At 41.5% G+C, this 22686-nt stretch overlaps 1 protein-coding gene across 4 annotated transcripts in view; it reads right to left on the bottom strand.

Moving 5' to 3' along the window:
* EXOC6B (exocyst complex component 6B) overlaps positions 1–22686 on the bottom strand; it is a 450860-nt gene that overhangs the window by 83561 nt on the left and 344613 nt on the right. For 3 of the 4 annotated variants that reach the window (XM_073343016.2, XM_073343018.2, XM_073343017.2), the window contains one exon: positions 19724–19797. In XM_073343016.2, the coding sequence (XP_073199117.1) occupies positions 19724–19797 (74 nt within the window). Of the gene's footprint in view, positions 1–17955; positions 18821–19723; positions 19798–22686 lie in introns of those variants that run through there. The other variant, XM_073343019.2, reaches the window with a different exon arrangement.

Raw genomic sequence — 22686 nt, 5'->3', positions numbered from 1 at the left:
CAATATTTCACCCAATAGATAAACTTGACTGTCACTGCTAGATTTGGTCAAATTTTTTGTCTAAACCTTTTTTTTTTTAAATCAAATAAACACTTTGATTAAACACATTTTCTTGTGAAAGCTTCTGTGTCTCTCTCTAAAAGGTTCATGGAAAGGAAAATACATTTGGTGACCAACTCGACCCACTTCCTTTCAAATTAAAAGTTCAGTTTTGTAATCGCTAATATTGCTCATTTGGCACCTACATGCTAAATGCTTTGTAAATTTGATTATACTTTCTAAATAATTAGTTATTTGAAAATCAGTTGATTTTCAGTGTCTTAGAACAACTCAACAGACAACTCAACATGAAATTTGTTCCCTTACTCTTATTAACTGTATTACAATAGTGCTTCGAGTCCCCCATCAGGGATCACAAATTGGGAACAGGGTGCGTGTGAAGCCCACACGGGGTGAGGCATTCAGAATTGCTGCAGGGAAGGAAACGCAGAACAAAGAACAGGGAAGTCACAAACCCAGGGACATGGGAGAGAGAAGGATGGGGAAAGAAGAGAAACAATGGGAGAAACACTGGTGGTCCTAAAAGGGAAGTAGATTTTCCCACCGAGTGAGGCTGAATACAGCCATAAGGTACCCAACCAAACAAATAATGATCGTAACTGAAAGTTTAGTTTCTATATAAAGGCCAGATTCTGCCCATGACCTTTGTGTAAACCTCAAACTGGCTTCTTCTGAATCACACCTAACTGGTCTATCTTTAAAGAAAGCAATCTAATAATAGAGGTCATAATGTCCACCACCACCACTCTCACTCCTGATTACTACCTATACAGATTTCCTTACAATACTGAAAGAAAACACAGTCGTACATTTATGCGCAGTTCTCAGACTATAGTTAGAATTGGAATGTGGCCCTCTCCACCCAAGGAGCTTGACATCCCTGTTGCAGGGTTTCTTGTGAGTGTTCCACTGCTGGAGGAGATTTTTGTTTTGATTAGATTAGGAGAACATTGAATTACTTATGGAAGAGAAAAAATACACCAAATTATGTAAACGCTGCAAAAAGATAAAGTGTAAAAAAAAAAAAAGGGCCTTCCAACCTTGGCCATGTGTCGACACATTCTTGGGAATGTAGATTTGGTTGGGTAAATACTTTGCATAAATCCCACAAAGTAACATTTATTGGGCCATCAGCAGCCCCAACAGCTTTAATTCAAAACTTGCATTTTTCATTAACTGAAACGTATGAGTTTTGAATCTGGAATCTGAGCTCTTCCGTCGGGATGCCAAGTTGGATGACCTGCTTTGAAGTTTAGTTCTTTAACAGAATTCCACGTTCTCTCTCTTTAAAAGTGGGCTGTGCGACTCACTGTTCCCACAGCACCTGCTGCTCATTGAAGAGCAGACCTAAATACTGGGTGCAAAGTGGAAGGAAGCAGAATTGCACATATAAAGGACTGAAAACAACCACCACCACCTCCCAAACAGACTTCTCTCTCATGTTGACCAAGCCTGCAAGGTGGAGTAGATTATGGGCGAGGAGCAAATGTAATGAAATCTCAGGGAAGGAAAACATTATTTTAATCAAAATTATTCCCTTAAATTTTACAACTGCTGGACTTGCTATCTGTATTCTTGCAGCACAGAAAAACGATTGAAAGATTTAGCTCTCAGGCTTAAGTGAACCTAATTCTGAACCAGTGATTATCCAGAACATGTAAAATGGGTCAGTAGGTACCAATGCACTGCATCTGTAAAATATGATGCTCTTTAATAACTATAACAAGTTACTGATTGACTTGCACTTTTATCAAGCATATCATGCAAGAATCTCTAAACATTTTACAAAGGAAGGTAAGTATCTTCCTTTTGCACCTGGTGAAAGGGAGGCACAGATTGGTTGCGTTTCTGATGCAGAATTGCTAAGTGACTAGTTGGCAACGCCTGCATTACTGAAATCCTGACCCTCAGGCTCCAGCTCTAACTGCTAAACCATGCTGCCTCTTTAAGAAACCACTCTCCCATTTGTGAGCTGAGAGTTACCTGGGGGAGTAGCAAGCAAAACATGATAGGGCATCACAGGGAGAGCAACTTGAGAACTAGACTCCACTAGCTGATGAGAAGGAGCCATGTAAGGGACTCATTAAAAACGATTTATCTCTCTTCTTTATGTATTAACAAATGGGAACTGGGGAGAAGGGTGAGTTTCAGCTAAAATATAAAGAAGTAATATTTTGCATTTACCATATATGGCATTTTTTCACTCCAGAGAATCCCCAAGAGCTTTGCAAGCTCTGGTCATCCAGCACCAGAGAAATGCAGCCATCTCTGGGGTCGGGGGCAGAAGCCAGGAAGATGAAAGACTCAGGATGCTGCACATCAGTAGGGAGAGAAATTTTGAAAGAGGAAAGCAAGTCAAACCCTACTCTTCCATGAAGTGCTGTGGGCAGCTGATGCTTGGCTCTTATAAGCACTTTTCCTTTGAAGACCCATAAGATGCTTCACAAAGGAGGTAGAGTGCCATGTCCACACAGAACAGATGGGACCTGAATTATCAAGGTCTCTCCTGAAGGCCTCAGTGCAGTAAACTACACTGCATCATCATCAACCGCAGAAAAGTGAAGAGCTGCCAGGATCTGAGGCTGTGGCTCCAAGGAGACTGCTGATGCCAAACCTGATGTCTACTCCCTTAAACCAGCCCCTCCGGAACAGACTTTTAAACACAGACTTTTAAAAACTCAAAGTAGTTTCTGAAAATAGCAGATTTCACTAGTCTGGGCTATTTTTTAATTCAACACATTGGAGCAGAATACCCGTCCTCCCCCTATCCGCCTGAGACCTATCATGCTCACCCGGGCCAGCATTCCACACAGTCTACGTCAGGAACTTGGTCTGGTGTACAAAGTGACGTGAATGTCTGACAGGCACAGGCAGTAAAGATCAGCCATACCAGTGGCATGGATACGGCCGTAATGCTTCTGGATCAATTAATCAAAAAGCAACAAAACAGTAAGTGTCCTCAGGAGCACCTGTAGTCACAGACTATGCTACTGAGCTTGGACTACTTCATTCCAGTTCATTTTGCCTTCCCCGATGCAAGCTGCTTCAAGTACTTCAAATGTGGAGCTATCAACCAAAATAAGTTTTTACTATTATTCTTACCTGATTTCTCCTTATCAAAGGAAAAACTTTCCTGTGAAACTTGTCACAAGGATTCAATAGAAACACCCAGAACCTGGTCACATGTCAAATATCTCATACATAGGACCCTTGGTTTTTTGTATTATCTGAACAATGGCATTTGTAGCAGCACTAAGGTCCCCTAAACATGGTCCTGAAGCAGTGCTTTAGCACTAACGCAGAGGGAGAAGAGTGCCAACTACTGAAAGACCAGTTCTGTGCATTTCAATCTTCTTTGGTAGTCTCCTATCCCCAAGACTGACCAGTAGCCCTGAAGAGGACACAGCAGATAGTGGCGTGACAGGAACAGCATTTTCCAATACAACAGTGCTGAAGCTCAGTTCCATAGAGCAATACAGTACATTGTAGTGTACCATACTCCTTCCAACATGCCCCATTCCCAGCCTGTAAAGTGATTTCTAAACTACTGCTCTTTTTTTTGGTCATGCCTAAGGAACTGCTGAATCTACTCGACACCCCGAAGCCATGACAGATGGCTCCATATGCTGCTGCTAATGCGCTGGAAACAGCCAAAGGATGCAGTTCTCTGCCTGGGCGCTGTGCATAAGCGATGTGAGAGCTTTAATGAAGTGGTTTACATTTCAATGGTTTTGTGCCTTTCTCTACTATTTATATCACAAGTGTGGTCAGATGAGTGAAGGAATAAAAAAAGGGAATGTTATTTCCACAGTCTACATCACCCTCTCCTCCTGGAACAAACAAATAAATAAATAACACAATCTTGATATTAAACTAAAACATTTCTGCCATAAATACTGAGGGCATAAGGAAAGTGAAACATACGCATCCCATGAGGAATACCGAAGTGCACATGACTAATTTCCCATCTCACAAACAGATATTAGGGGATTCTCTGCCCATTGGGTATGCAGACTATAGCTTGTGCCTTGATTCTGCTCTCCAGAGCTCCCTTTCTGGCTAGCAAGTATTAGCTTTTCAACATAAAATGTCATTAAATATCATATTGAAAGGGGCAGCAAATTTTTTCAATATCTTCAAATTTAAACCTTACCATATACAAACGCATATGAGGAAAAGCACAACATTGTCAGAAACCAACCACTAGTGATGTGTTCTTTAGGCATATTCTCATTCTTCAACCCAATAGATGAATGTTATGAGTGACTGAAAAGAGAATAGGAATCCTTATGTAATCTGCAGCTGTTGATGCTCCTGCTATAATTAGCATTTGTATAAAACTCAGCAATGCAAGTGTCCAAGGCAGTGAACATGTCTCATTGTAAGGACCAAATACTGGTCCCATTACTAACACTGAAATCCACGGAAGTTAAGTAAAGTGGGCAGAATTTTGCTAAAGGTTTGGAAATTACATGTAAATTTATTATGCTTCCTTGACTGCACTGCAAGTTTGGGGCCTAAGTCATTTTTAACTGAATTGAATTTTATTAATAATAATAATACCACCTATATCTAACACTGGAGAGAAGACAATCAAGCCAATTATGTGCTCCCAGTCTGACCTTAAAGAAATCCCCCATCCTAAAAATATAAAAAAAACTTTCTCCACAATATAAAACCACCCTCAATAAAAGTGCCGAACTTGTGTCAAACTAATCTCAAACAGCTATTTTCCTCTGACATCCCAGAATGTGACTCTCAAGGACAGAGAGGACAGACTCTCAAGGACTGGCTGTTCGATTAGCTCCTACTCCTGCAGAAGCAATTGTTTTCAAACAGTTTTGAAAAATAATTGGTCTGGGGTGTGTATTCCAGGAAGAAATGCCATTTACAAAAGGTCCTTTTTTCTCTCTCTCTCTGCGCCTCATATTTTAAACATTAAGAACAGAACAGGAACAGATTTCATACAGGTTTGTTCACAGTTACGGGATAAATATGTGTTTGTTTTTATGGTACATGGTAATCAAAACAACAGTGCCATGCTACTTTTTCTGTTGGAACTTTCTGAGTCCATCAGCATGTTTAAATCCAAATAAGTCAATTCATCCACAATGGGAATCTGTTTTAATTAGCGGATCTTTACTCTGGGTATAAATTCTATTTCAGTTTACATGACACATGTAACTGGTCTATCTGTTCATGTTCTCTTAAACTTTAAACAAAGCAATCACATCTACTATAATTCTCATTCCTGATTACAACGTCATTTCTACATCAGGCATGGTATGTCAGCAACCAAATTAAGGTATTAAACTCCGGAACATTTAATCTGATTAGATTTAAGAAACGTTTACTCTTCCATTTGGACAGATGTGATTTCTGTGGACAGGAGATGGTAGTGTGCCAAATAATACTCAGCTTGATACACACCCATTGTTCTTTCTCTTACTGGCTGACTGACACCATATAATGGAAAAGCTGGAGTAGGTTTTGCTGGAAACCTTGGGGAATCTTCGGCTCCATCGAGTGTCCTAAATGAGCTAGAATAAAACTAAATTCAAACACATACTTTCACCCTAGAAACTGATTCTAAGAATGTCATTCACCCTATCATAGGAGTTGCCAGACTGGATCAGACCAGAGGTCCATCTAGTGCAATATCCTGTAACCACCCCCCCAAGTATGGGATATTCTCCTCCTGTTCTCTTACAGAAGCCGGGGTAGGCCCTGAAGCATGAGGTTTCATATCCTTTCCAACTGTATATCATATAGCAGAAACCTTGTGACCTTTGTGTCCAATCAAAACCAGCTAACACAGCTCAAACATAGACTATGTAATTATCACAGCAGACTCCTCATAAACGTTAAGAAAAACCAAAGATTATTTGTTAAAAGCATTCAGCAAATGGTCAATTAATTCAAGAAAACCAAGGTCTGTCCACAGAAAACTAAATTAATTAAATTATTCATGACTAATTATTTGTTCAGTTGTATTGAGAACAGGGCTTCTACATGACACACATAATGTAACCATCTCTTTTCCAACAGATTCATTCATTACATGTCGGTCCAAAAACATCTGCCATGTCATCTGAGATCTAGTTTAGGTGAGAAGGCAAAAAGAAATTCTATATCAGAGTTCGTCTAAATTTCTTGAAATTTTCATGGAAATTTTTCACTGACGTTTCAAATTTTGGCAAAATCATGAATAAAACTTCTTGAAATTTGTTCAGAGTGGCTGTGTGTAACATGGATATGTGCAGCCCTCACTACACTCCCCCCATGGCTCTTCCACGGGAGGGCCTCTGGAGTGTAAGCCCTGAAATCTACTGGGAGAGTGAAAACTTGTTCTTGTGGATCCCCTCCAAAATGCAGCATTTCAGGCATGCACCTAGCCCGAAGGCTGGATTTGGCGTCTCCAAAGCTATAGAATTAATAAAGCGTAACACAACCTGACTGCAAAACAAAACAAAGTTTAACAGTGCCTTCTACTGGATAGAATCAAAACTGCCAGTCAGAGAGAGAGCCCTATATTGCCAACAATATTTCTCTTTAGTTCATATGGTAGAGGGTTTGTAATTTTGGAACAGGAAGACTTAAGTTTTGTCCCCGCTGCCACCATGAAGTTCTTAATAGTCACAGTGTGCAACATCATGACAACCATGTTTTCCTACGTGGCCACAGCTGTGTTTCAATATTAAGCATAAAAAGGGGCCCAGTTTGTCACTTAATTCTGGTATTTGAGATCACGCAATGAACGGTGCAAGCATCTATGACCCAGAGTTAAAACCAATTCAGTTCTAGTTATTCTGGAGCAGGATTTTCCAATTAAGGGAAAGTTTATTTTTTCAGTGGTTTCTCTGTAATGATATAAAAGGATGATGCAGCTCCCTGAAGCAGTCTTTAATGGACCAATTCAAGCAACAGTCTCTCTCTGCAATTAACGTGCCTCTCCTCCGTCCAACTAATGTTTACACTATCTGGCAAACTGCAGATCAAGTGTCCATTTCATCACCAGGCTTCTTTTGCCTAAGCCAAGACTAACAGACCATGGTGGTAACTTAAACACTGAAAAGCATGCACAGTATCGATCTATGAGACTTGAAGCCAGTTAACTGCTACACTAAAATATATCCTCGAGGGGATGTGCCTTCAGTGGGGACTGATAGAAGGAAAGAACTGAATGAATGGGAAGATCCCTAGAGAGATTAATATGTGCGAGCACATGACTTGAATAAGGTTGCATTTTACTTGGTTTATTAGACGTAGTCATGAGTTAAATTTGTTAGAAAGGGCAGAAGGGATTACGTGGGAGAAGAATGGGAAACATACACCACAAGATGATTGTGGTTCTCTAAAGCAAATACTTATCTGGTATATCAGGACTGCTTCCAAATGATGCAGATGTGGTGCCTAGAAATGCTTAATAGCATTGAGTAATAACATGCTCTAAATGAACAGATTACAATTAGAGAAAACAAACCTTGTATGAAGCTATTTACCTAATTTTCATGAGATTTACCTGTCCAAAAGAGGAAAGGGTTTGGGACATTGTGTAAATTGTAAATTAGCTCACCATTGCCCTGAAGGAGGCGTCTAATTCACTTCATTTTCAGTGCTGCAGAACTGAGTCAGAGTGTGGTGTAAAAGTGGTGGCACAGAGGATCAGTGGCACCTCTGCCCCCCTGTGGTTTCTCTGACAGCACCCCTGCAAGTATCAGACCTCTTGCTCTTACCTGTCTTGGGGCGGAACTGGGGACGCTTCCACTCTCAAGACTTGAACCTCGGTACATTACCCCTTGAATACCAACTGCTTAATGCCATGCAGGCCCATCTCAGTCTGGGCATGTGCTCGATCCTCCTTCTGGGAACCTGTGACTGGAGATACTACCAGCCTTCTTCAAACAAAGTGTTTTTCTTCAGCAATTGGAACAAAGTATCAGAGCAAAAAGGATTTTAAAACAGCACACCGTTACACGCAGAGATAGTCTTCTCTAACCTAACAGTTCACTACAAGCTCAGTTGTGCAAGCTAGCCTCTTCAGACCCAGAGCAGAATCAACTCACATTCTCTTAAAAAGCAAAAGGTCTCCTGTGACCCACCCTGGTCACAACAGATAGCATCTCCTGCTGCTCTCGCTCACCTCCCTTGTTTGTGGAGAATCTGTCTTAAGTAGAAGAGAGGCCCTCCAAGTCCAGAAGAAATCTATTACCGTACTGCTCACTTTTTTTTTTCTTTTCTTTTGTTGGTTAGAGCGCCCAGGGGTGAAGTTTCCTAGTAACTCAGACTAGATTTACCAGGTCAGCCAGAGCATCCAATGGGGCCTATAAAAGATTCTTAGGCCACAAAGCCACTGTGATAAGCTAGCCTGGCCTCCTGTATAATACAGGCCAGAGACCTTCCCCAAAATAATTCCTACAGTAAAAAATTTTAGAGAAACACCAGATCTTGGCTGAAAAATTGTCATTGATGGAGAATCCACCACGACCCTTGGTAAATTGTTCCAATGGTTAATTACTCTCATCATTAAAAATTTATGCCTTCTTTTTAGTCTGAATTTGCCTAGCTTCAACTTCTAGCCATTGGAATACTTCTCTGTGCCAGACTGGAGACCCATTATCAAATATATGTTCCCTATGCTGGTACTTGTAGATGGTGATCAAGTCACTCCCTTCACCTTCTCTTTGTTAAGCTAAATAAATTGAGCTCCTTAAGTCTATCATCATAAGGCATATTATTTTATGATCCTTTCATCATTCTCGTCGCTCTTCTCTGAATTCTTCTTCCTCTCCAATTTATCCACATCCTTCCTGAAGTGTGGGCACCAGAACTGCACACAATATTCCAGTAAAATAACCTCTCCACTCCTAACCGAGATCCCCTTATGTATGCGTCCCAGGATTGCATTAGCTCTTTTGGCCACAGAATCACACTGGAGCTCATGTTCAGCTGATTATTCCCCATGATCCCCAAATCTTTTTCACAGTCACCACAACCCAGGAGAGTGTCCCCCATCCTTTAAGTATGGCCTACATTCTTTGCTCCTAGATGTATTTACACTTAGCCGTATTAACACACACATTGTTTGCTTGTGCCCAGTTTACCAAGTGATCTAAATCACTCTGTATCAGTGACCTATGCTCTTCATTATTTACCACTGCCCCAATTTTTGTGTCATCTGCAAACTTTATTAGTCATGAGTCTACAAGTACCTATATAGGGAACATATATTTGATAATGGTATTCTTCCAGGTCATTGATAAAAACGTTAAATATCATAGGGCCAAGAACTGACCCCTAATAAAACCCAAACCCAAATCCAAAACAAAACAAAAAAACAACCAAGTTAGTTTGACAGGATCTATTTTCCACCAACCCATGTTGATGTGCATTACCCTTGTTTTGTTCTGTGCAATTACATTACCCTTGTTTAGTTCTTTGTTAACTGTATCATCCACTCATTATCTTGCCCAGGATTGATGTCAGCCATTAGGCAAGTGATTACAGTACATTGCAACCAAGAGTTTAAAAGAGCTGTCTGAGGAGCCTGATAGACTGTTAATGTTGATTTTCAGTAAGTCTTGGAGCACTGGGAAAGTTCCAGAAGTCTAGAAGAAAGCTAATGTTGGCTGATCTGCTGTTTTCATGGTTAGACCAACTTGGTCGCAATGTACTGTAATCACTGGCCTAATGGCTATCTCCATTGGCTGCAGGTAGGGGTACTAAAAACTCTGAATATATGGGGATCTCTCATCCCCCTTTGTTAGTCTAACATACTATCTTAGAAGTCAAGCACGTAAATTACATTTTGGATACTTATCAAAATATGCAATTAATGCAGAAACACATGCTACTATTTTGTCCAAAATGGCATCATAATTAGGTTTCCAACATTTACTGTGTCTTAATGACTTCTGGATCAAATTTGCTATGTTTCCAAGTGGTGGTAGGGAGTGAGGAGGGGGAATAAAAAAGCAAGCAAGCTGGAATCTGAAAGTCAATCTGGGATATTTCTGATGTGTCACCAGATTGTGTCCCATAACCCACATGTGGAGGTTATGCTCTGCCCTCAATTACTCTCTCTTCATAGTGGGTGCATAGGTGTAGCTGAGGATTTGGAACTGAGTTAACAGCTGGTACCTGCAACTAGAAATTCAGTAATTCTGTTAATATATGAGCTAGAATAGAATCCACCTCACTTTCCCATTATTCCTGTTGGCCCCCCAGAGCCATCACCTCAAAAACTTACTGTCACTAAAGCAAGCAGATAGGGCTCTGAAAAAAGAAAAGGAGTACTTGTGGCACCTTAGAGACTAACCAATTTATTTGAGCATAAGCTTTCGTGAGCTACAGCTCACTTCATCGGATGCATACTGTGGAAAGTGTAGATGATCTTTTTATACACACAAAGCATGAAAAAATACCTCCCCCCATCCCACTCTCCTGCTGGTAATAGCTTATCTAAAGTGATCACTCTCCTTACAATGTGTATGATAATCAAGTTGGGCCATTTCCAGCACAAACCCAGGTTTTCTCTCCCTCCCCCCCACACAAACCCACTCTCCTGTTGGTAATAAGGAGAGTGATCATTTTAGATAAGCTATTACCAGCAGGAGAGTGGGGTGGGGGGGAGGTATTTTTTCATGCTTTGTGTGTATAAAAAAATCTACACTTTCCACGGTATGCATCCGATGAAGTGAGCTGTAGCTCACGAAAGCTTATGCTCAAATAAATTGGTTAGTCTCTAAGGTGCCACAAGTACTCCTTTTCTTTTTGCGAATACAGACTAACACGGCTGTTACTCTGAAACCTGGCTCTGAAAAAGAATCTGCCATTTTACACGTATTATTTTAGAGCAGAATCACACTTTTCATGGCTAAACAACTGATGTTGAGTAAAAGCATGAATTTCCCAGCTATAATGAAATCAACTTCTAAACAAAATAATACCAATGATGAGAGAATTGCTTATCTGACCTATTAAATAACTAACTCATCCATATTTCTAACAGCTACATCTATTCCTTTATTGGTTAAAAAACTATAATTAACTAACATTTTGAGAGATGCAAACCAGATCTATCAAAATGCAAATTATTATAGAGAATGTATACTATTATTGAATGGGAGGTGGGGGAAAAGGGAACCATAGGGTTGGACAACGTTACAGAAATTAAAATACATTTCACTGCAAAGTTTGCTGTTGTATAGTGCCACCTTGCTGTCAATTCGTCAATACAGGGCTGACATCAATGAAGTGGAATGGCTGTCTTTCTAAAAAGGTATGCTATAACACAACCACAAGTTATTGGGTTTGATGCAGGAATCACTGGGGGAAATTATATGGCCTGTGTCGCCCATTAGTTGTCAGACTAGAAGATCACAAAGGTACCTGCTTTTCTTAAAATCTAAGAGCACTTTAGTTAGGATGAGAAGACATCTACTGCAGATCTGATTTTTAATGCTTCATAACCTTCACCTGCATAACTTTGTATTGCATGCTTCCTGGCAATGGAATATTACATTACCTTAAACACAACCCTGAAATCTCAGTCCTGGATTTGTTTGACAAATACACCCTGTCTTTCCTTTGGCATCCTCTCGTGCCACTACAACCTTGTCATCATTTCCCCAAAATCTTTCACTGGCTTTCTGTCTCAAACACATCAAATTTAAGCTCCGCCTCCTCACCTTTGCCCCTATTTCACATAGCCCCTCCATTTCAAACAGTCTGTCATTTCTTGTCCACCAAGCACACACTCTCCCTAAATCTCATCTCTTCCATAAATTAATTTTCCACTTGTCTCCTCACCAACAGTCTCTCCACACTTTGTCCTGAACAGGCACCCTGCATTTTGTCTTGTCCATGTTAGACTGTAAGCACTGTAGGGCAGGAACCACATCTTATTCTATGACTTGTAAAGTGCCATTCACCATTATGACACTATCTAAATGGTTAATAATAAGGATACCCTTCAGATCAAGTGCAATAAAGTGAAGAGTCAGGAAAACTGAAGTGTTTTTCCTGAAAATTTTTCTTCAAAATTCTTAAGAGACAATGATAGTTCCATGGCTGGGACAAATGTCCCATGGTTAAGTCAGTAGCTTTCATGGAAGAACTGGAAAAGGACTGCAGAGATCATGTATATCTGGAGCACACACTCATCACACGATCCTTAATACTGTTCGATTTTGTTCCATCATTTTGCGTATTTGAGCTTTTTACCTATTCGTAACATAACTAAAATGAGAAATGATCTGAGAAACTGTCAATTGCTTGCCTGGCAGAACACTGATAGCCCTTGCCCAACAACTAGCAGAATGACAACAGATCAAACCATTTTCACTCTGAAAAGGAGAAAGTTCTTTGGAAAAAAAAATTGGAGGTAGTATCACCATACTGCCTCGTTGGGGATAAAGGATTGTGCTACAGAACTGACTTAATTACCCAGTGGGCCCCGAATGATCGAAGCTAAAACATTCCTAAAATACACTACAGCTGAATTTTCACTTTCGCAAGCAGCAAAATGGGCGTGGTTTTTTTTTTAATCTACAGGATGAAGTGAAGCTATCGAGCAAGGCAGCTCAATGAAGGTTCCTTTATGGATGGCAATTCCATTCAGCCTGCATAGCTTTCCTAGCCAGCTCAAGAGTGACAGCTTCCAAGCATGCAGAGATCATTGGAGTGTATTCAGTTTCACAAGCAGGGATCTTGAGGTTAAGGGCATCCACCTCTGGCCCTCTTCATCCCCCATCAATCCTGCCTCAATCAACAGGTTAAAGGTGAAAGTGGGCCTTATCACTCAACTGGTGTCCATTTCCCTGATCAAATGACTGCCTCACAATCTCCTGCAATTAGAGGGCATCTGCCATCAGGGTGGGGAGGAGAGGTTTGTTGCTACCAAGAAGCTGGCTAACACCATCTAGCTATGACTGTTTATAATCACTCTTCATTACATGGCAAATATTTCAAAGTGACAATTGTCTGATCTAAGGTGTAGGGAACTGATGACACATCCAAAGGGGTTTATTATCCCTAAGGGGGACAATGAGAGTTGAGTGAGCTCAGCAAAGAGCAGGATCAGACCCCAAATTTTAACAACTAAAACGTGCTCCCAGTCTAGATGCAACTTTTCCTATTCACCGAGGTTTGGGTAGAAATCAAGTTTCATCTGATTGAATATACTGTTTGTTCCACCGCTGAAGGAAAAACAGACTAGCAAAGACATCCATATAAAATGAGTGCTCATACAACATTTCCTTGCACAGCTGTCATGATTCAACCTCTCACAGCTTTGTGGGAGAAATTACATGATTCTCACAAAAAGCTTCCAGTCTACTCCTCACTTAAATAGAACCATAAAGTTACTTCATAGACGACGACTGATTCTCTGACCCTGGAGAGTTTACAACGGAAGGGTACAATCTTTCTGACAATTAATACTGAACCCCCTGCAACGTTTACTCCTACCGGCAACCTCATAAAGCTCAGTTAGTTTTCCACTGATGCTCAGTAAATGTTTGCAGGGTCAGACACTAAGTTAAGATGAAAACTACACAGGGAAGAGCAAGAGGGGCCATGTAAGAGGGCAACATGCTCAGGCTTGGGGAAGTTAATACACCTATCTAGAAGGTTGCAAAGTTCATTGGTTTAATTTTTAATTTAAACTGTTTATGTTTTTTGTCTAATGACAAACTCCTGAATTAGACAGCTGGGCTTCTTTATGTTGAATGGTTTACGTCCCTGTCTGCACTGTATTGACTGACCCAACAATATCCACAGGAGTACACCGCAATGAAAAAAACCCAGGCAGAATGTTTCTATACTAACTGAAGCACTAACCGGATATGTTTGCACTCCTGATTTTTTGTTTGAAGGCTCTGGGGAGTATCTAGGCTCGTTAAATCCCCAGCATGCCAATACATCCTTTCTGGATCAAGGCTGATGGGTTTTGATGGAATCTGAGCAGCTGAATGAAGTAGGGGTTTGTGTGATCTTAATATAATTGAACTGCAAAAAGCCATGTTTAAAGTACCATTAAGACTAGCTTAAACCCACCAAAGCAAGGAAATTCAGAGTTAAGGCTCTAAATCCGCTCTGAACTCATGCCTTCATGCCTTTTATTTTATTTTTTTAACTTCTTGCAGAGCAGTGTTAGCTGAAGACCATGTCAGCCTGGATTTCAACACAAACTCTGATTCATCTTTTTTTGTGAGTCAGACATTTAGCATTAGGTAATTTATTTATTTTGAAGAAAGACGCCTTTTTCAAAATACTTTTATTTTTTAGTGCCCAAAAACACATTCTGAGCCTAACAAGCAAGCTAAACGTTAGCCTGGATTCTGGAATCTGCTGCTAGCTCTTTTAGAATGGCTTAGTTGCTCCACAGAGAATTCTTCCATCATGTTTTCAGGAGGTGCAGGGTTGAGGGAGTCATCCTATGTGACACCCATACAGCCTACGGATAGGTCCAAGAGTGGGAAGGAGCATATTCAGGATCAGAAGGAGTGTATGTAGTTGGAGTGCTCTGCTCTGGACAAATGGAGTAACCCATCAGGGGGCCATTCAAAGCCACTGGCAATTTGGTCAGTCCTTGACAGTCCAAACCCAGATTCAGGAGGAAAAAGGTGACTTAAAGCCACCTTGCCTCTTCCTATACCCATCAAAACGATATCTTTTGAGAAGTGCAGTTCATATTCAGGGTCATAGTTTCTTCCAAGAAGAGTGGACTGTCTTGATTTGACATGGCACTACCATAAGGAGTCGGAAAGATAAGAAGGGGATGGGGGCTGGAGGACTAGGTAACAAAAAGATTTTGATGGCATGACGACCTGCCCATCATGAGGATTTGTGGGGGTTTTTCATTATTTGTTGTCACTTTTCTGCTCCTTCACTTCCCCCAGACTTATTGGTGGAAATGAGTTTTTAGGTACACTTCAGTGTCATAGCCAACAGATCTGAAGAGGGCATTCTAAGTGCAACAAATGGCATAGAACTTAGGCCTAGAACCCCCCTGTGACTGTGTCAGGCAGAGCATCCCAGTGGTTAGAGCACAGGGGCTTGCCATTAGAGTTCCACTTCTGGCCTTCCCACTGATCTGTTGCATCTTCTCTGACATTCAGCTCTTGGTAATTCAGTTTGCTCACAGATGAAATGTGTTATCTTTACTTGCCTGTCTCAGAGGGGTATTGAGAGGCTTAACCTAATGTTCCTAAAGCACTCGGAAATCCTCATGTGGAGGGCATTATCAAAACCCAAGGTATAACTAGTCAAATATCCCACAGGACTAGCTTATCAATGCAGGGGTCATAAATTAAATAATTGTTTAAATGGGGCATAAGGAACCCATGACTTTTGCATAAGTTGTATTGTTTTCCAACAAGGCATTATGGTAAATATTTTCAAAGACAGGCAACTAAATTTAAATATGGATTTAGAAGGCTAACTTTAGGCACCAGTTTTTGAAGATATTGATCTATAAAAGTTAATTTTGTGCCCTTCTAGGCTGAGCTAAAAGACCCAGCTCTGATAGCTCAAGGAGTGGTCCAGCGAGTCACATTGTATTAGCGTGGGTTGCACAAGTAATGACCAAACCCTATGAAATGAGAGGACTGAGTGGGGATACAATGCAGAGGGAGAATTAGGAGTACTGTAATGGGATGAAATTAAGGAAAGGAAAATTTACACTGAATATCAGGAAAGACAGCTGGCCGGTACAAAGCTATAGCACATTCACCTCCCAGGGGAGAGGTGAAAGCCCCGTTGCTTGGGGGCATTAAACACTAAACAGGAAAGAAAACACATCTAGGCATATGGCAGTAGGGCAATGCTTCACAAGCTGTAGCTCACTAACATCAACAATCCAGGAAGCCATCTCCTGCTGCATCAGCAGACTGGAACTTTTAGGGTACTTCTACACTGCGGCTGAGAGTGCACTTCCCAGAGTGGGTAGACAGACAGGCGCTAGCTCTGCTCCAGCTAACACACTAAAATTAGCAGGTGGCTTGGGAGGCGACTAGGCTAGACACTTGTGTAAATACCCTGGAGGTGGGGTGGACTTGTAGTCGGGAGGGTAGGCTGAGCCGGGACTTGTGTCACTGCAGCCACGTTGCTCGCGCTAGCTCAATCAGATCTAGCACTTGACTGTCTACCCTGACTGGGAAGCATGCTCCCAGCTGCTGCAGACAAACCCACAGAGCACCAGGCTGTGAAAGACTGGGGGTATTGCATGAAGAGCTGGTCTCTCCCTGACAAAGTGGTCTATAGAAGGATTTAGTTGGAGAGCTACTGCAAGAAGGAATACTCCTGCACTGGCTGGGAGGTGAACTGGATGGAATCTAATGGGACATTTTGTTGTGTCTAACTTCTAGGATTTTGTGATTAACGCCATGATTAGCCACGTTTTGCAAGGTCTTCTCTTTCAACCGAAAAATGTGCTTCAAATATGCAATTTGGACCAAAGACATGTCAGAGGGTTTGCCAAAAGCAAAACCATTATCTTAGCTGCAGGGAAATACCCAGTTTAACCGACTTAATCTCTCTCTCGTGGTTTGCACATTGCAGTATGTATTTCATCAAAGGACAAAACAAGCTGTTTCTGACATTTTTTTAACAAGTATTTAAAAGCACGCTCAGTGGGATGGACAGTCCCCGTCCAGGTGTGGCCCAGGACTAAATCTAAGCACTTGGTGTAAGGCTCATGCAATTGCCTGTTTTCAACCTGCCTCTTGTTTATGCAACTAGCCCTACACAGAGAATAGAAACAAATTTTCTTGGAAAAAAATGGGAGAATATATGCTCACTGTCAAGCTGTCATGGCCCGTTCTGTGGCCATGCTTTCATGCTGCCGGCTGGAGAGGGTAGCCTTGAATGCAATTACTTCCTAGCATGAAACTGACAAGAGCGACACAAAGCAGACAGCAAGGACGCTGCAGACAGCATTGCAGTACGAAAGGTGTCCATTGGCAGGAGGCTAAACACAAAAATCTTTCATTTCTTCCAACTTTTACCACCAAGTTTCTGATTAAAACATGAACTGGAAATCCACATTAAAGAAATAAATGTATCTCACCAAATAACCTTCCAATTAACTTTGCCATGTCTATGAATGACCAATTAATTATTTTTAAAAAAATCCAGCTTTTCACTTTTTATTTCATGCTACTCATAAAATAAGAAAGGCTACCTATGATTATACAGGTAATGTGGGAAGTTAGGGAATATGGCGGGGGAGGGGGAGGAAAGTGTATATTTGAGGGAAACATCCTTTGTCATTCAACATAAACCCATGACTGCAACTGGCTTCGGGACACAGTAAGAGACGCATATAAAATGTTTGTTGTTTGACAAGCGGTAAGCAAAACAGCTGTTGTAAACGCAAAGACAGCGGTTGTCTAAGTCTTACCCCACTGAAGTGGTTTGAAGAGGTGACTTTCAAATTTAGCTCTGTTAAGTTCCCAGTGTTTCACATGATATAACTATGACAGAGCAAAAGAATCCGTGGAACACCCCAAACGCACAGTTATAGAAAGACCAGGGTTCGGGTTTTTTAAAATTGCCTGTGTTGAGAAAGTCAGCGGGGCTCCATGTACGTGCAGGGGCTGCACAAAATTCCTTGCAGGACCAGGGTTTCTCACAGTGAAAATTGTGCAGACAGGGAACTTATATTTATGTAAAATGTCATGCACTGCCCTGTATGAACAAATGATATCTGTATTTCCCAGAGGTTTCAGAATGACACAGAATGGTCAAATACCATGTGCTACCCGACCAATACCCTACTTGTATCAAGACAGCATCACTCCAACACTCAAAGATATCATGGCATTGCCTGTCCTGAACTGCTGATTCCACTAGGCAGCCTAGGTGGGTCAGGTCTTTACTTTAACCCAGCACAGATTACATCTTTGGCAAGTTATCAAAAATGCTGAAGACCAGTTAGTGGAAGAGAAAGAACAGAATACACTTAGTAGCAGGAACTCGCAAACAAATATAATTAGAGAAAACTTGGGTAGAGGAGAGTATTTGACAGAGAAGCAGAAACACCAGAGAGGAAGCAACAGACAGACCACTGTCTAGCTGCATCCTGGCTCATGTTGCATTCACTTGGGTGCATACTGCCCTTATAAACCATATTAACATTACACATACACCGGCCTACCAGTTATTACACTGCTTCATAGAAGTTAAACGCCTGAGAAGCATTTTTAGGGCATTTAATTCTTTAGAAAAAACCCTAAGCTTTTCTCTTCAAAATCCCTGCATTCATCTCTGCATCTTTGGAGAAGAACCAACCCCCCTATATTACCTAAAACACAAGGTCATGTGTGCTTTGCTGGCAACTCCGCATGTGGTGTTGAAACCCTTATGTATGCAGAAGCATGAGATTTGGGAATGACAACTCATTTCTTTCCTGCGAGGCGTTTAAGACCATATAGCAAATGGACCTTACATTTAACCGAATGGAAAAGTTTGATGTAGAAACAAACCATGCAGAATTGAATTCCCAAATGTAAGTGTGTGGAGACTCATTATTATCATCATCAAACTTTAATGTAGCTTTGCACAAGTGTCATTGGATGACAGATTACAATGCACATCAATTGGATTCGGAGAGAGTTCGCAATCCATTATGGGTTAAAAGCTGTTCCGGCATGAATCAGAGTCACAGTGGTGAGGAGATCATCGATACAAGGGATTATGCAGATTAAAGAAATACCCTGTGCATCTGAAAGTTTTCAGAATGCAAACTATGTCAACCCTGAAAACAAGAGGCACTGCATCATTATGGCAGGAGAGACAAAGCGGGGGGAGGGGGTTAACAGACAAAAAAAGATTGTTTTAATAGGAGAGAAACATCAGTCATCGAGTCTTACTTCATTCAGACTTTCTATCCAACCCCATCCATCTTCAGTGCCAAGAGATGACAGGGCCCTGCTCCCTTTTTTCCCCCCGCCTGGTATATTAATAATGCCCATTTCTACCATAACAAATGACTCGCTCGAATGGCCCTTTTCCCTGAATTGCCCTGCCAAGCTCCAGGGATACCTTAGTACCTGTTACGGTCAACATGGCTATAATGGGATCCCTTGTGAGATAGGCATCAATGGGCGGAGCCTTTTGTACCCATCTTCATAAACAGCCACTTTGTCATTCATGGCTAGGGAACGTTAGCAAAAGGGGGTAGCTGGGGGAAAAAACACACACACATACACCCTACACAACCCAGAATGCAAATTCCTTCGCCCTCCTGAAATGCTTCTCCGGGCATTATCTGTGAACAAAAGTGCTCCATGCAGGCGGTCTCTGCATCACTGCTCTCTCTGTTAACAACACCTGCTTAGTGTCAGTGCAGAGAGTTTCAGAGTTATCTTTTTGCCATGTCTGCAGAAGCCAACCAGAGCACAATGGGCCCATTGCTTGGGGTCACTAATGTCTTTCTCCCTTTCCCCTAACCACCGACTCGTTCACCTCGGCCACTCCTAGGACCCTGGATAGCTAAATAAGTTGGCGGTCTTGAGTACGGGAGAGGAAGGGGGAGAATATAGGTCTCTGGCCTGAATCCCCAATGCCGCTTCCCCTCCCCTCCCTTTTCCTTAAGACCTGATGGTCTTCAGTCACACATCTTAAAAGAAAAACAAAAAACAAAAACACAAAGACTTACTTGTCTCAAGTCGATGAAGGCCAACTGCAGTGTGTCCCCTTGGAACCCAGGCACTGGCCCGGATCTGGCAAACTCTGTGGGAAAGAAAAGAGGATAAAAAGCGCCTTTAACTAACCATGGACAGGGAGATTGGCAGACGGATGACAGGGAAGACAAGAGAGACTGGGGGAGAGGAGGACTGCACTTCTAAGGAGTCATGTCTCCCTCCCTTCAGCTTCTTTGTTTGCCCTTCAAAATTTGTGTCATCAAAACACCATTAATTCCACCGTCCTGACAGCAAGGAAACTGTACTAATTCGACCTGAAATTTATTCCCATGAGCCGCACTGGGCTTCAGAGTATTTGTTTTGTGAATGGACAAACAACTTGCAAAGAAGAAAGGGGAGGTGGGGGTGGAAAAGTTTTTCCTCTCAACACAATAAAATCTTCAGCTGTGAAACTCTTTTCAGTTCCGAAAGCTATTTATATTTTAGGGCACTGAAGGTATTTTCTAATTTCATGCCTGTCACAGAGTTCCATAAGCATTCATCAAAAAAAAAAAAAATATGCCCAGCAGCACCATTAATTATTCTGCAGCAGATTATCTGCATTATCTGGTATAAAACATTATTGCCCGTATACAAGCACCCAAAATGGGAAGAACTGCCCCTACTGTGTGGCTTATTTATTTATTGTGGAAGTGGACTTTTGACATCTGAATAAAGTTGGTTTATAAAGCAAATAACACTTCCAAAGCCACGTTTGCCTCTTTCTGGTGTAATCTGGCCCCAATTCTACACTCAGGTGGTTTATTTTTCTTCTAATTTATTGGTTAAACTTAGTCTAAAACTAATACGGGGGACCATACATTATGATTTCAGTTTAGAGGATCTTGGTGGCACATTCATTTCACAGATCTTGGTTGATAATTGTCACAAAAAGGCTGACAACCGCATCTCTCCTTGCTGAGCACTTGTGTTGAAGGCCTGTTTCACGCCATCTGATCTTGCCCAAGTCTACTAAAGCAACCGTTTGAATGACTCTTCATACAAAACCAGGACTTCACTAAGGCCAGGTCTACACTGGGCAGGTGGGGGGGTGGGGTGGGGGAACTGACCTAAGATATGCCACTTCAGCTACGAGAATAGCGTAGCTGAAGTCGACATATCTTAGGTCGACTTACCTCGCGTCCTCACGATGCAGGGTCGACTGCCGCTGCTCCCCCATCGACTCCGCTTCCGCCTCTCACTGCGGTGAAGTGCAGGAGTCGGTGGCAGAGCGAGCTAGATGCGATAAATCGATCCCTGATAGATTGATCACTACCCACCGATCCGGCAGGTAGTGTAGATCTACCCTAAGATACAAGGATCATGGCTGAATCTCCAACTTCACTACTCCCTCATGTCTAAGTGTATGTGGTTTGTGAAGTCACCTAGGAATATGATATACCAACTGTATGTCCTGTGTTTTCACTTGGCTGAATTGTGTTGCTTTTGTGGAATTACAGTACATCAAACTGGGACAGTTTGCAGGAGACATCATTTACTTTGTTCCACGGCTGTACAGAAGAAGAAAAAATACTCCAAGCTACAGCTTTTAAATAAAATGATCCCAACGCCCATGATTTAGCAGCTACTTCAGCACAGTTATTCATCATGTCAGGACTTTTTAGGGTAGGAGAACAGCCCCCAGCCTAGCATGAAAACTCCACAGCCCCCGTGCCCCTGATGAAAGCAAGAAGGGTGTAAAGGACGATAAAAGCAAGGTTTTACTTTTCATCTTCATGCCCAAACTAAGGTACTGAGGGATAATATATGGTGACCCACAAAGCCCTAAATGATGTCACCTCACTTCATACATTCCCTTCACTGGAAGCCTGCTTGCATTAGTTCTCTCACTTTGAAGTAATACCAAGAAATAAAAATACAGTAATGAGCCACATTTTTAAGGCCCTGATCCTGCAGTCCCGTCACTTGAGCAGTCCCCCTGGCTTTAATGAGACACACAGAATTTGCCCTATTTCCAAATTCTCATGCAATTAAAATAATTTGTCCCCCCTCCAATGCAACCTTTTCATTCAAATGTCGGAGGAGGCACATCCTGCAATTTGGAGATTGGCACTTTACGGTCAAGGACATGGCAGCCAACTTTCAAATGTCAATAGTTTTAGTTTTACTTTTTTATATATTTTAAAATATCAAAATAGTCTAAACGGCATTATGACTAACCTCTCGATCAAGCATTTCTAAAGTGATTCTCACTGTAGTACAATAAAGGAATGGAATATTTGGAAAATTGCAGCGAGTTGCTTTTTGTTTTAGAACTCAGATAGGCAGTCAGATTAATAAACAGGTTTTCAAAACCAAAATTCCATACCCGTGCTACTAACAGAAACTTAATTTAACAAAGAATGAAAAAAAAAAAATCTAATTTAAATTTCACCATTCAAGATGTTTGGCAAAGGTAGGTCCATCTTTGATGGTCCCTAAATATGGGCATGAGGCTTAAATTTAAGCATGTATGTTTGACAAGTTTGGTTTTGATTTATATTTGCACATCATGGAGATTGTACAGTTAAACTAAACTGCTCAGTATCTAGTCGATTTCATTTTCAGAGTCTCCAGCTATAGCCACTGTGCTGCAAGGTCTGGGCTGCAAACAGTCCAGGGAAAAGCTGAAATTTAGAGTCACAAGCTATTTTCGTTTAATTAGTTTTAAATGTCATTAAACCATTTACATTAATTTTACTGAGCATTTTGTATAAAACTTATTTAACAGACTGAATTTCACCCATGTGCTCAGGAGACAGTCCACACCCTAAGGGTATGTCTACAGTACCCGCCGGATCGGCGGGCAGCTATCGATCCAGCGGGGATCTATTTATTGCATCTAGTCTAGACGCAATAAATCGACCCCTGAGCACTCTCCCGTCGACTCCTGTACTCCAGCTCCGTGAGAGGCGCAGACGGAGTCGACAGGGGAGCG

The sequence above is a fragment of the Lepidochelys kempii genome, chromosome 4 (genome assembly GCF_965140285.1).
Source record: "Lepidochelys kempii isolate rLepKem1 chromosome 4, rLepKem1.hap1, whole genome shotgun sequence".
Classification (NCBI taxonomy): Eukaryota; Metazoa; Chordata; order Testudines; family Cheloniidae; genus Lepidochelys; species Lepidochelys kempii.
Note: the sequence above shows the minus strand (reverse complement) of the source record. Positions and strands in the feature narration are given on the sequence as shown.